Source organism: Hibiscus syriacus, unplaced genomic scaffold, assembly GCF_006381635.1.
Source record: "Hibiscus syriacus cultivar Baekdansim isolate YM2019G1 unplaced genomic scaffold, ASM638163v2 tig00111941_pilon, whole genome shotgun sequence".
Taxonomy (NCBI): Eukaryota; Viridiplantae; Streptophyta; class Magnoliopsida; order Malvales; family Malvaceae; genus Hibiscus; species Hibiscus syriacus.
The window spans coordinates 898,737-911,567 of NW_024063217.1; the positions used below are offsets into that span (position 1 = coordinate 898,737).

General features: G+C 34.3%; 2 protein-coding genes across 4 annotated transcripts; one reads left to right on the top strand and one right to left on the bottom strand.

The window, feature by feature from the left end:
• Positions 1-2,628: 2,628 nt before the first annotated feature.
• LOC120173183 lies at positions 2,629-5,329 on the top strand. The gene is made up of 3 exons (XM_039180427.1): positions 2,629-2,741; positions 2,779-3,017; positions 4,977-5,329. Exons 2-3 carry the CDS (start codon positions 2,781-2,783, stop codon positions 5,217-5,219), a joined length of 480 nt encoding a protein of 159 aa, XP_039036358.1. The 5' UTR covers positions 2,629-2,741; positions 2,779-2,780; the 3' UTR covers positions 5,220-5,329.
• A 4,259-nt stretch (positions 5,330-9,588) lies between these two features.
• LOC120173092 (protein LOL1) lies at positions 9,589-11,787 on the bottom strand. Of its 3 annotated transcripts, none has more exons than XM_039180375.1 (6): positions 11,695-11,787; positions 11,224-11,366; positions 10,789-10,902; positions 10,559-10,672; positions 10,365-10,474; positions 9,589-9,903 (listed from the first exon to the last, which is right to left on the bottom strand). In XM_039180375.1, exons 2-6 carry the CDS (start codon positions 11,285-11,287, stop codon positions 9,865-9,867), a joined length of 441 nt encoding a protein of 146 aa, XP_039036306.1. In that variant the 5' UTR covers positions 11,288-11,366; positions 11,695-11,787; the 3' UTR covers positions 9,589-9,864. The 3 variants fall into 3 exon arrangements, with proteins under 3 accessions (XP_039036306.1, XP_039036305.1, XP_039036304.1); XM_039180374.1 differs by lacking the exon at positions 11,695-11,787 and adding an exon at positions 11,581-11,645; XM_039180373.1 differs by lacking the exon at positions 11,695-11,787 and adding an exon at positions 11,480-11,566.
• Between the last annotated feature and the right edge of the window lie 1,044 nt (positions 11,788-12,831).

Here is a 12,831-nt window from a genome sequence, read left to right on the forward strand (position 1 = left end):
TGTTATCTATCTGTGAAAAGTAGGGATGGGCAACCCACCCGATTCGACCTAAAAAATATATACCTTCCACCTGATTTGAAACGATCTAATTTTTTGAGATAAAATCTAAATCATATCCGATCCCACCAGAAATAATAAAAAATATTATTTTTATTCAATAAAAATAATAGTTTAATTGAAAAAATAATATAGAGAGAGTTATCATTGTAATTATTTCTGATTATATAAGGTAAAATCATTTTTTTAGGGTCGGATTGGATATTTTTTACCCTAAACTCGAATCTGACTAGACCCAAATACCACCTTTAAAAAATCCGAACCGACCCAACCGGACCAGAACCAGATTTTTTTTAAAAGCTCGACCCGATCGAATGAGATTAGATCGAATCATAACCCGTCGATTTCGAGTCTCATCCCTATATGTGATAGGGAGAAAAAAAAAGGAGGAAAAAACAATGACTGTAATAATTGCGAGAGGATACCAAAAACGGTGGCAAATGTAGGTAGGGGGTGTGGTCTTTCACAGACCACGCCAATCTCGTAGTAATTCACGGATGCTTGCCTGTCCTCGAATACGCATGTAATAATAGTAATTTAGAGTCAATATTTAATCGAATTAAATTAAAATTTAAAATTTATTTAAATAATATAAGATCAAAAAATTATATTTTAATTGACTTTAATTTTACTCACCCTTACTCACATCCCTTGAATATCTGCTGCTATGTTTTCACACAACTCAAACCATGTGCAACAACAAAAACGTTTGTTTTCACGCCTTATCTGACTTGACCTGACCTGACCTGATTATAGTATTAAACCATGATAAGCATATCATATTCGATACACATTCAAATATAAATATTGGTATTGGAATCTGAACCAACGGTTTAAGATTAACAACCAAATACCGTGCCTGAAATTTCCCAGAAACGTGGGATAAGTGAGGGAGATCCATGCTTTGAAATGGTACTCCTGATCATTGCTGTACAGCACACATTAGAAACAACTTTTGAAAACAAAGCAAAAGTCTAACGGCAAAAGCAAATGGGTCACCTTGGGTCATTTCACAACAATATCGGTGGGCTGAACAGAAAATTCAAAAAGAATGTATTAAATGTAAATGAAAAGAAGTTGTAAAGTTGCGTTTGGTGCAGGCTCAAATTATTGATAAAATTGTCGATAGATTATTGGATAAACTGTGTATCGAGTCACTCACATATTCTCATAGTTCTGTTTTGGTCACACAATTATTTTTTTCGGAAATATACTTAATGTTTTGTTTTCTGTTTTGGTCACCAATTATTTTTTCGGAAACGTACTTAATGTTTCGTTTGTGTTATATTTTGTTCATTCGTCGTTAGAAAATTAATTATGATGCTGATGTGTCACCATAAGATAATGTCACGTCATTATTAAAAAAAATTATCATGCCGACAATTTTATTTTTAATTGTGTGAGTGATTAAAAACAGAATAAAATCACATCGTTAGGTGTGATTTTAAAAAATAGTTAAGTAACCAAATCGAAATCATAGAAATAAATGGATGACTAAATACATAGTTTACCTTAAATCACATAATGATCATTTTCACGGCTCATGCTCGTTTCTAAGATTTTAGTGGTCTGGTGAGAATATAAAAATTAGGCATCCAATGATAAGTATAAAAAAATTAAATTATAAGAACGAGAAAAAAATAAATAAATTTGCTTGTAAATTTTGTATTAGGTTTAATAAACTATCTAATAAATACAGACCCGTTTAAGACATTTTCGACGCAATGAGCGAAACTAAAATATAGACCCCATAAAACAAAAGTATAGTCTAATACTTTGAATAATTAATTTAATATTATGTTAATAAATTGTATAAAAGTGATTAAATTAGGGGCTTAAACTATAAAAATAAAATGTATGAATGAAAATATTAGAGACCTCAAATATAAGGTAAAAAGTGAGATTAAAAAAATTAGGGCCCTCAATTATAAAGGTAAAAATGAAATTGAAAAAAATCAGGAGTTCAATTATAAAGGTGCAAAGTGGGATTGGAAAACTTAAAATTATCAATTATAAATGTTAAAAAATAGGATTGAAAAAAAATAAGGGTCTCAATTATAAAGATAAAAAGTAGAATTATAAAAAATAAGGACATAAATTATAAATATAAAAAACTAAAATTAAAAAAATTAGAGACTCTATAAAAAAAATGGGAGGTCTAAACACTTGCTTAGGGGTATACCCCTAATAGCCAAAAAAAATAATTTTAATGAAAAGCGAAAAAAATTAAATTTATAATATCAACATTGTTGTTGATTTTTTAATGATGGTTATCTAATAAAATTAAAATGTTGATTTTTTAATGATGGTTATCTAATAAAATTAAAATAAAACGTTATATATATATATATTTTTTAAAATTAATAATTGAAAAAATAAAATAAAATATGTGTTACTAAATAAATAATTTATTATTTTTTAATTACATATATATATATATATGGATTCCATAATTTTGGACCCGGGGCAAGAGAAGGCCCTGGACAAATGCCCCTCTTGTCTATGTTCAAATACGGGCCTGCGTTGGCACTTGTTATATTGATGATGTAGTAAATCACGGTTCCTCCAATCTTGTTTTCTAGTTTCCCCAAACGTATTCCCCCACTTTCGCCGTTTTCAACGCTCTCGACAAACCATAGATTTATTTTCTTTTCTCTCCTGATTCCTCGATTTGCATAGCTTAGCTCTTCGATTCAGTTATCGATCGAGGTTGATCTTTGATTATGCGATTCTTTAGAAGGATAGCGGGGTTTTTGGGGTTCGCCAGAGACGATGCTCACGAAGTAAAAGACCAAGAAAACGACCATCAAAGCGATAATGAAACAACCGGTAACCGTCCCGTTTTTCAAGAAACCGGCCTTCCTCGGAGGGGTTTTAGCGTCCCTATTCAAGTCGCCGTCGATCGTTCCCAGCCCGGTCCCGTCATTCTCCCCTCCGCTTCCGGTGACGGCGGCGTCCAGGTCCATCCCAGTTTCTTTCGATTTATTTTCTAATGGTGTTTTTTCATAGTTTCCAAATTTTAAGATGTGGGTTCTTGATATAATGCTATAATGGTAAATGTAGTTAGTACTTTTTTTGTTGTTGTTATGAGTTGACTTCTGGGTATTAGAGTTAGGCAGCTTAAATGTGGTTTTCTGAATAAGAGATTAAGTGTTGCTAGTTGTTCTTGGTTCAGTTAAGCTAGAAACCAATGTCTAAACTTTAATAATTTGGAATTAAGTGAGGGAGAATCGACATTGAATCGTGTAATAGGTTGTTAAGAGCCTGAAGTTAGCTTGGTTGAAAGATTTTTTATACTAGAATCTTTGATGTCCTTGAAGACAGGACCTATCTGATAGAGGGTACTTTCAGGCCAGATCATCTTCCTTCTATAATTTTTAACTGGGTTTGGTGCTATTTGGCATCTTCAAACTTCAGCATTGGATTTCCATCCAAGATTGCTGCTTGAATTTTTTTGGTACATCTACTGTTAATGAAATCAATTGGCATGCTTGATTGCTGTTTTAAGTCATGATGGAGTGGAGTTTCTAATGTTTATATCAAGTAGGCTGTTCGAGATGTAGTCATTTTGAGTCAATTCTCAATTGTCCTCCACATTATTGTTTCTGATGTACGTGGAAAATATGAAATGATAGATCAGATCCTGATGTAATTGATGGCTTGACACTTGGAAAGATGCATTCTAATGCATATTAGACACAATAAATTACTTTTGTTTAGCTTATGGTTTTATTATCATTTCTTTATTTTGATTCCTTTTCTGTCTTTTGTTTATCTTCATTTACTAAAAGATATAAACTTCCCTTCTTCTTTTTTCCTTCCCTCGTGTTCCTGTCTTGACTTATTGTTCAATAAATATGGGCAGGGATGGACCAAGGGGGGTGCGGTCGCACCCTCTAGAAATTTCAAAAACCCATATGGTTTATGTATTTTCTTTGTATTTTCAATTAATAAGCTAATTTTGCACCCCTGACATAAATTCTTGCGTCCGTCCCTGAATATGAGGCTGTTCTACAAAAATCTCTCTCAGCTTGGGGATGAATCTTTGGTTGTTGGTTTCAGATTTCCACCCTTTTTTTTCCTTATCGAGTATATATGATGTTATGCATGATCAAGTCTGTAAGACTGTAATCATCCAAGCACATGCTACTTATTTGTTCTCATTAAGATTTGTTCATGTCTGATCTAACACTTATTATATTTATGGATTGAAGTGCTAGATTATTATTTTGTTCCATTTCATGAATGGACTTTCTTGCTTGTGATTGTTTCTTCAAGCACATTTGCTATTACCTTCTTTTGAAGGTGGCTAAATTTAGTGTAAGATTTGGTAGAAAACTAACACTAGGACAGAAGTGACTGTATACTTGAATGCGTAACCGTATCCTTTTGAAACATGATTTGCGGACAATGACAATGCTACTGGAATTTGTGTCTAATAAACATGCAGACATGTAAATGTGAAGATGCTATTTTTTCCTTTGCAAGTTGATCTTGGTTCACTCTTGAATCAAAATCTGTCACATTTTGGACTGGTTAAATTTTTTAATGCCTAGTAGGTGAATTAAAGAAGTAGCTGGAGAGGGTGGTGGAAATGCAACTTATTATTGGTTCTGTTTCTAACAGTGACTAACATTATTTACCATTGATCACTTCATATAAGCTTGAGGCTAATGAATATCCATATGGAAGTTGCAGTAGCTTTTATTGGTATGGTGTTCTGTTCTAAAAGATAGTTGTACGATGTATCTCAGGCTGTTGGTTTCATTCATTGGCCACTTCTCAGCATTACTTTCTCTAATAATAAAATTTTCCCTACTTTTGATTGTTTCAAACTGCTACAACTACTTATTTCATAGTGAACCTTCATCAAGCATGTTTCAAGTGGCTGATATTTTTGTGTTTACTTTTCAATTCAGGGTTTGAAATGGTATGCAAAGCAGCAAAGGATCGACGAAGATGGAGATGTAGCAGATGAGTTCCTTGATGAAGTCTTACAAGAAACATCAGGTGCAGCTAGTGAAGAAAATGAGCAGAAGCCATACCCGAAGTTCGAAGTGAACTACAGTACAAGAAGAGCTAAGGTGAAGACTCAGGTGATGTCCCATGATGGTAAAATCCAGCAGTGTGTGGAGTACCAGGGAAGACTGAAATGGGTATGATTCTTGGGTCTAGAAAAACCTGTCATCATTTTTTAAAATAGATTCTTCCTTTTTCATTGTTCTAACTTCTGCTAATAACCTGCATTTGACTGTATCAGTATCACATGTAGTAAAAGGGTTAGTATTTATTTGTTTAGGCTTTTAAAAATGCCGGCTCTTCCATCGAAGATCCAAGTCGTCTTGTATAAGTGGTGTTTGAAATATAGATTTTTTTGACCCAACTTTGAGCTTTGCTAACCGGATGTGGGCAAAGAAATTCAAAATCTAATATATGATTTGATATATGAATTTATCTCCCTTTTAATATGGTATTTTTTTTTAAATATCTAAATTGACACCTAAATTTGTCATTTTTAATGTAAACTTGTATATATATATTGTCGAAAGGAAGCTTCATTGATCAAATCCAAAGATGCAATTGATAAGCTTAAAAAACATGTAAAACAAGTTATTCCAAAGAAACATGTTTTCAAGTGAAAAATTAGAAAAATAGTTTACAGAAAAATCAGAAAATGCGAACGAACCAAAAAAATGAATTATATTAAATAAAATCATTGCACCCATCAAATACTAAAAAAAGAATATTTTTTGTAAGGGTAAATTACATCGTTCTTTGTTGAATTTTATTATCTCTCATATTTTACTCAATATACTTTTAGTTTTTTTAATTTGCTCACTGAACTTTACAGATTGAATCATTTTGTTCTCTCCTCTTTTATCTATCTAAAGTTGTGATGACATATTATTTTTTTATTTAATATAAAATAATTAAAAATTATAAAGGGTAAATTACATAATTCCTCATTGAACTTTCTCTCTTATTTTGCTCACTCAATTATAAAATAAAAACAGAAGGTGGTTGGATACCACCGTCGGCCACCGTCGACCGCTGTAGATGGTGGTCATTAGGTCCCAAATTTCATGGGTTGCTTTGACTCGACACTTTGAGTCCGAATCCGACCTCTATTTTATCAGAACTTGCTCTGAAGTCCACGAATTGGAGATTGAAAGTGAGGAAGTCAAAACGTTTCAATCGAGATTCACGGATTTTGGGACATTTTCCGGTGAAACAACCACCAGATTCGGGCTCAGTGGATCGAGACGAACCGATCCATGAATTTGAGACCGAACGACCACCATTAACGACGGTAGACGGTGATCGAAATGAAAAATGACGTGGTGACCGGCAACGACAACTAGGGGTGTTTGAAATCGGGTACTCAGTTCTCCAGATAGTATATTTGTCGGCCCGTTATCCGACCCGTTAAGTCTAGGTACATGAAATTTTTTAAATTTATTTTTTAAAATGACATAGGAAATACATAAAAATTTAAAAGTTCATAATATACATAAAAACATTAAAAATATTAAAGTCGACCGTGATTTTTTCTTTCGAATAACACATGGAAAAATTAATAAACTTTTTTTTTTGAAAAATTCAAAACTTAAAAGTACGTAATACAATCCTAAGAAAAATTTAAGGATTTAAATTTAATTTTAAGATAAAAATATTAAAGAACATAAAATAAAAATATAATTTAAACTATATATATATATATATATATATATATAATATTATTAAAAGAAATTGGCCCATACCCATTTCCAACTACCAGGGAAAAATCATGGGTTGGGTACGTGGCCCGATCGTGTCATTTTTTTAAAAGAAATACCCAGTTTTTTTAAGTCGGATCGATGGGTTGGGTCAACCGAGACAAGTATTTTTGAACATCCCTAGCGAAAACCGGTCACCTTATTTGCAAAGTAGAGAGAAAACGTGGGGAAAGAAGAGTATTCGAAACAACGTCGTTTTGGTGTATGTTTGAGTTTTTCTAAACGACGTCGTTTTGATGCTTGTGTCATGTCATAACATCGTTAAAAAGTTAACGGCGTAGTGAGCAAAATGATTCAATTTGTAAAGTTCAGTAAGCAAATTAAAAAAATTAAAAGTACGATGAGTAAAATATGAGAGCGAATAAAGTTTAGTGAGGAACGATGTAATTTGTTGAACATATTAATATCCAACTAGCAGTTGAAGACTAAAGGATAGCTGAAAAGGAGCTAAGATGATGCATAGCCATTGCCTCTTTCAGGATTTACTGCTTAATTCTTTCAACTATTTTGAAATGGTCTTAAAATTGTATTTGTTGAACTTTGGCAGGAACGGGATGACTATGCGCTGGAGCTAGCCCTGGGCGATGAATAAGCTGCTTACATTTTATCAGTAAAAGATGAGCATAAACCATGTAAAGCCGCAGTGGATTCTTTATCTTGTCATTTTATATCATTTGCCTTCATTTTGCCCCTCCTCCCTAAAGTACTGTGAATATGTGATTATGACTCAGTGAACTAGTGGTCTTAACTTCTTCAATGTATGTTTTCCTGGACCAATTTAGCATTTTCAGCATTTATTTTTGCCATATTATGATTGGCACTTTAGTTGTATCTGCCATAATCCGTAATAGATCATTTCCACGTCCATTGTCTCTACATGAAGTGGTTCTTGGTACATTAGCCTACCCCCTTGAAGGATTGTTTCATCATGTTTAAATACAAAAGGATGAAGAAATAACTGAGGATATACAGGGAGCAAGAGATAATTCAAGAACGTCCAGATGCATGCCGAAGTTTTTGATTAGAGAGATTCCGATAATGAACTTGGTTTTTTGTATAGGTTATACAATATATAGTTCATGACCTTGGTTATGATATTTTGATGGGAGATTGTTGGACACTTAATTGAACACTAGGAATGAACGACATGGATGCAATCCTCCTAATTTTTGTAAATCCTTAATCGATGACAAAGGCCTGATCCATTTCCAAGTTTCTGATATAACCAAAATGTCTTACCAGCTAAAGTTAACAAACACTTGTAAACACACGATGGTTCATTGAGTGGCTTTAGTGGTTAAAGGGAATGTTGCTTTCTCTAGAGAATTCGGGTTTAAGCAGCCGTGTCTATAGGATGTGTATGTCGTCAATTGGTTAAGAAAATTCTGATTTACATATCTTTGCCCTGCTTTTATTGTTCAATTCTTAGATTGACATGATTTTGTTCCTGGTTCCTGCTGTAAAATTCTTGGACCATGTATCTTAGGAGATAGGATTTATAAAGGACCACTTGATAGGGAAGTTCGAAAGATTAATTTTGATTATGGGGCTGAAATATCAACAAAGATGGTAATATCTAAATGGAATCAGCAGTGCAGGTGAGACTTTGAGGGGTCTTGCCTCGATTGATTGATCGATGAATGACGAGTATCAATTAATTCAGATAAGAATCTTTAATTTAATGATATTATTTAGGTACCAGAAACAAAAGGAACACAGATAATGAGTCATTATCGACCGGCTCAACGTGTCGAAAGACTCGAACATGAAACCATTTTATTAGGAATTCACACTGCCTTTCTGGTAATTCAATTATCAACTTAGAAGTAGGATTGAAAAAAAACTTGTGCCTTCAAGAGCTAATGTAGCTTTACAACCTGTCTTCCCTTAAAGAAAGGTGAAGGTGCTGTGGGTCCTGTACCTGAGTCATATAGACCATCTACCAATAAATATAGCCTTTACTGTCCTTGTTCTAAGTCCCCACCCAAGTGAAGACAGGTCTATGTAGACCTCACCATCGGCATCGGTCCGAGGGGGCGTGATTTACCGAGACAAAGTCACGGTCAGTAGACCCAAAACTTTGGTTCTTTTGCTTCTGCAGATAACATTAGCTTCGGCCACTTATATGTTTGTATCTCAACTTTATCAGTTAGAGAATATGCCCCGTGGATATTATAGTTTAATCTATGAGATCCGACAGCGACATCATTAGGGTGTTTCTGAGAACATAAACATCTTGGCATGTAAAACTGCGAAAGACATTTGAGTTGGAAAATCTTTTCCAGATATGATGTCTATCATAAAGTAAACGATGTTTGCAGTATTTATTATGATGTCTGAAGATATAACTGAACTCACATGAAGAAAGAGGCGTTCATGTTCGGGTTGTATCCGGTGCTCACAGACGGTTTAATATCGGGATTCTCTCGAAAATCCTTCCCCCTGATGACTAATATGAGTAATCATCAAAGAAGCACAGAATAAAAAGATTGATCTTGACTTATCCCGCTTTTCCTAAAAATTCTTTCTCAAGTTTGTAGTCTGAACTTTTAAAGTTATAATTGACTTCATCTCACATCATCTACCATTTATTCAACTAGATTCTATACAATATGCGCCTCAACGTTTTCTATAAAAATCTATATGGTCCCCAGTGTAATTTTCTTGGGCCAATATATGTTGTATGAATGACTATGAAACAATTGTCTGAACTTAGACCTTTGACAATCAAAATTGCAGAAGAGAAAAAAGGGTATCAGAGATGAACTTTATGCCCTGTATTTATTGCCACTCATATACGAAGTTTATCTTATCGGAATTCAGAAGATAACCGATTGCTCAAACTGTTACAGGTACTTCCAACCAACTACACAAAACTGCTTATTCCATAAGTCATTCAAGGTAAAATAACTCAATACAAAGCGAGGAGGGAGTTCATTTTGCTGATGGGACGCAAATGGTGAGGACGATATTTGTAATGTGCAAAGCCAAAGTTGTAGCTTATAACAATCAATTTGGGTATAATGTAACCTTAGCTGTTGAACTTCTGTTCGGCAGTGCTTGCTGAGCCCTGCAGCATTCAATGGCACAAGACAACAGTGAACACATTGCAAAACAGAAGAAATCTTTTACAGGAAGAAGTGGTTACAAAAAAAAGGGCTCGGGATGTAATTATCATATCAACCCAAAATATCGAGCTGAAAACATATCGAAGGGGTGAGATTAACAAGTATAAGCTTTCAATGACTTCTCTTGGGATAGTTACACTTGCAAGAAAAACTCAGATTGTTTTTCTTGCACTTTATCTATTGCTGCAATGATATTAGACTGCAGTATATACCTGGGATTAGAGCATAGAATCTTGCAAGAGAATTTCTTATCTCGTATTGTCCTTGTTTTGTTTGTAGTACAGGTAAAATGGAACTTTGTAATCTGATTATATGATTAGATAGTATGGTTTCATTCCGTGCTAAGAAGACGACCGCTTGTAAGGACTAATAAACAGTAAGTGAGAACAAATTGTGTACTAACCCCAACTGATGTCACAAAATTGCATACTGCACATTTTACAGATCTTGCTCCATACTGGTACATTAGCAACATCCTGCAGTTACCACAATTTACATGTGCTACCTGATTTGCTGTCAGAAAAGTGAAGGAAATTTTGAAGCTTTCACCAAAACAAATATAGTTTCTCAATTGACATCCAAATATTTGATACATACCTTCCAAGGCCAGATTGACAGTGTGACAACACGAACATTGAACACTCGTTGCTCCACGGATGTACATTAATAAGGTATGGCAGCCTCCGCAGACCAACTGGGCCATTTCTGTGCCTGTATTTTCAGAATTTTGAATTACATTTTATACTTGGGCCTTCCAGAAGGAAGATTCAGTTGATTCAATGTTTCGGGATTTCATAAACTTAAAGAGTTGGGAAGAGACGATGTACCAGGAGGCGGCACTGCTGTAACTGCATTGCAGACAGCACAGCACACAGAGGTTGCTCCAACAGGATAGAGCAACAAATTTCGACAACCGGAACAGACAAGGTGGCTTTGAGCACCTGGTGACATATTTGGTCACAAGATCAGTTGACAAGGTAGAAAACAAAGTAACTTTTGTAGATGCACCAGGATATATTCATCTGCAACGTGCATATCAGAAAAAGAAAAAGGGGACAAAACAAAACCGAAGCAGACACCCTGAACCAGATATCAAAGAAATTCTATTTGGTTTCGCCATTCCTAATTTTATCACAGGAAGTAATATTTTATTGCTTGGACCATTTTTTCTCTTTAATTCAGCAAACCAAAGTTTCTCAAGGAGAATTCACATTGTTTCAAGATAAATATGTTGCAGAACAGAAGAGAAGAGAACAAGATACCATTGGCAGCAGGAGGAGTGTAAGGCGCCGGAGGTGTCGGATACGGCGCAAGGGGAACTGGCATTGTAAAATCAGACAGAGCTAAACTCTCCTTTCAATAATTCACTGCCTTAGAACCAGACAGCACCAAGCTTTCTCCCATGCTTACCATAACAGACAAGAAACGCAACATGAGAAACACTTAGAAATTGCAACCATGCTCAACTCACAAAGTGCCTAAACATGAAAATAGAATAGACGATAATCAAAATTATACCATTTTTAACCGTGAGAGACGAGGGAGAGTTGCATAACCACTAAAATCATGTGAAAAAAATACTCGGTTCCCTATTTGGAAACTTGCTTACATAGCCATACAAGATGGCAGTTCTTAAGGGATATGAAAAGAGGAAAAAAAAAACAGAAGCTTCAGGATAATTGATAAACAAATAAACTCAGTTGAATGATTATGAAAGTGGGACAAACATATACCTGTTAGCAGATGAATTGGAGAGAAAGAGAGAGAGAAAGGGTAAGTATATAGAATAAAGTAGTTGTTGAAATGATTATTTCTTTTTTACCATGTTCCTTGTCAGTTCATCTTAGAGAGTTAATAACTAAAAGCTTTCATTTTTATCCTTTCCAAAATAGAAGCTTTCAAGAGGAGATTTTTATTGTTTTCCTACTACAGTTTCTAGTGGTGAATATGCAGCATGAAACTTCGTTTTGTCCCTTTTTTTCCTTCTGAATTTTACCCAATTTTAACTTCTCTCACTGTCAATGGAGCTTTTGCTTTTACAGTAAAAAAAAAAAAAGAAGAAAAATTGCATGGACATGAGTGTGTTGGAATAAGTCCACACTCTACTTTCTCATGGTAGAAATGGAGGGGCTAACTAGACCACTTAGCCACATCTCATAGCAAAAACAAAACAGGCGGATCATCTCTCAAAATTATCACCATGGGCCACATTCTTAACTTTCAATTCATACACCACAACTTAATAATTCGGCATCTAACCGGTGTAAAGTTCGAATCTCAACATCTGAACTCTATTCTTACTTTAAAAACTCTCGAAACCCGAATCCTTCTTCACACTTAAGTTTCCCCAATAGAAAAAATTATGACCTTTTAGTGTTGTTTGTGTAAAGTTCGAATCTCAACATCTTCTTACTTAAAAATCTCGAAACCCGAACACTTCTCTTATACTCAAGTTATCCCTAATAGAAAGAAGTGGGACTTTTTTGGTGTTGTTTTTGTTTCCCTTGCATTATTTAAGGCACATTCATAACTTTCAATTCATACATATTTAAAAAAAAATTCATGCAGCACAACTTAAATGCTTGTATGTAGCAAGTGTAAAGTTCAATTGTTACCCCTTATACTCAAGTTACCCCCAATGGAAAAAAGTGTACCCTTTGGTGTTGTTTCTGTTTCCCTTTGCATTATTCATGGCATAGTTTTAGATGAGTGAATGTGACAGTACAATTTTATTATCCTTTTCCGGACCTATAGTTTTTAATTATTATTGTTTGCAGCTAAAGAATATAATGCATGAGAAAAGAAGAATGATTGAACTGAGAAAAAAAAAGGAAAATCAGTGGATAAATGTATAAAGAAATATAAAAACA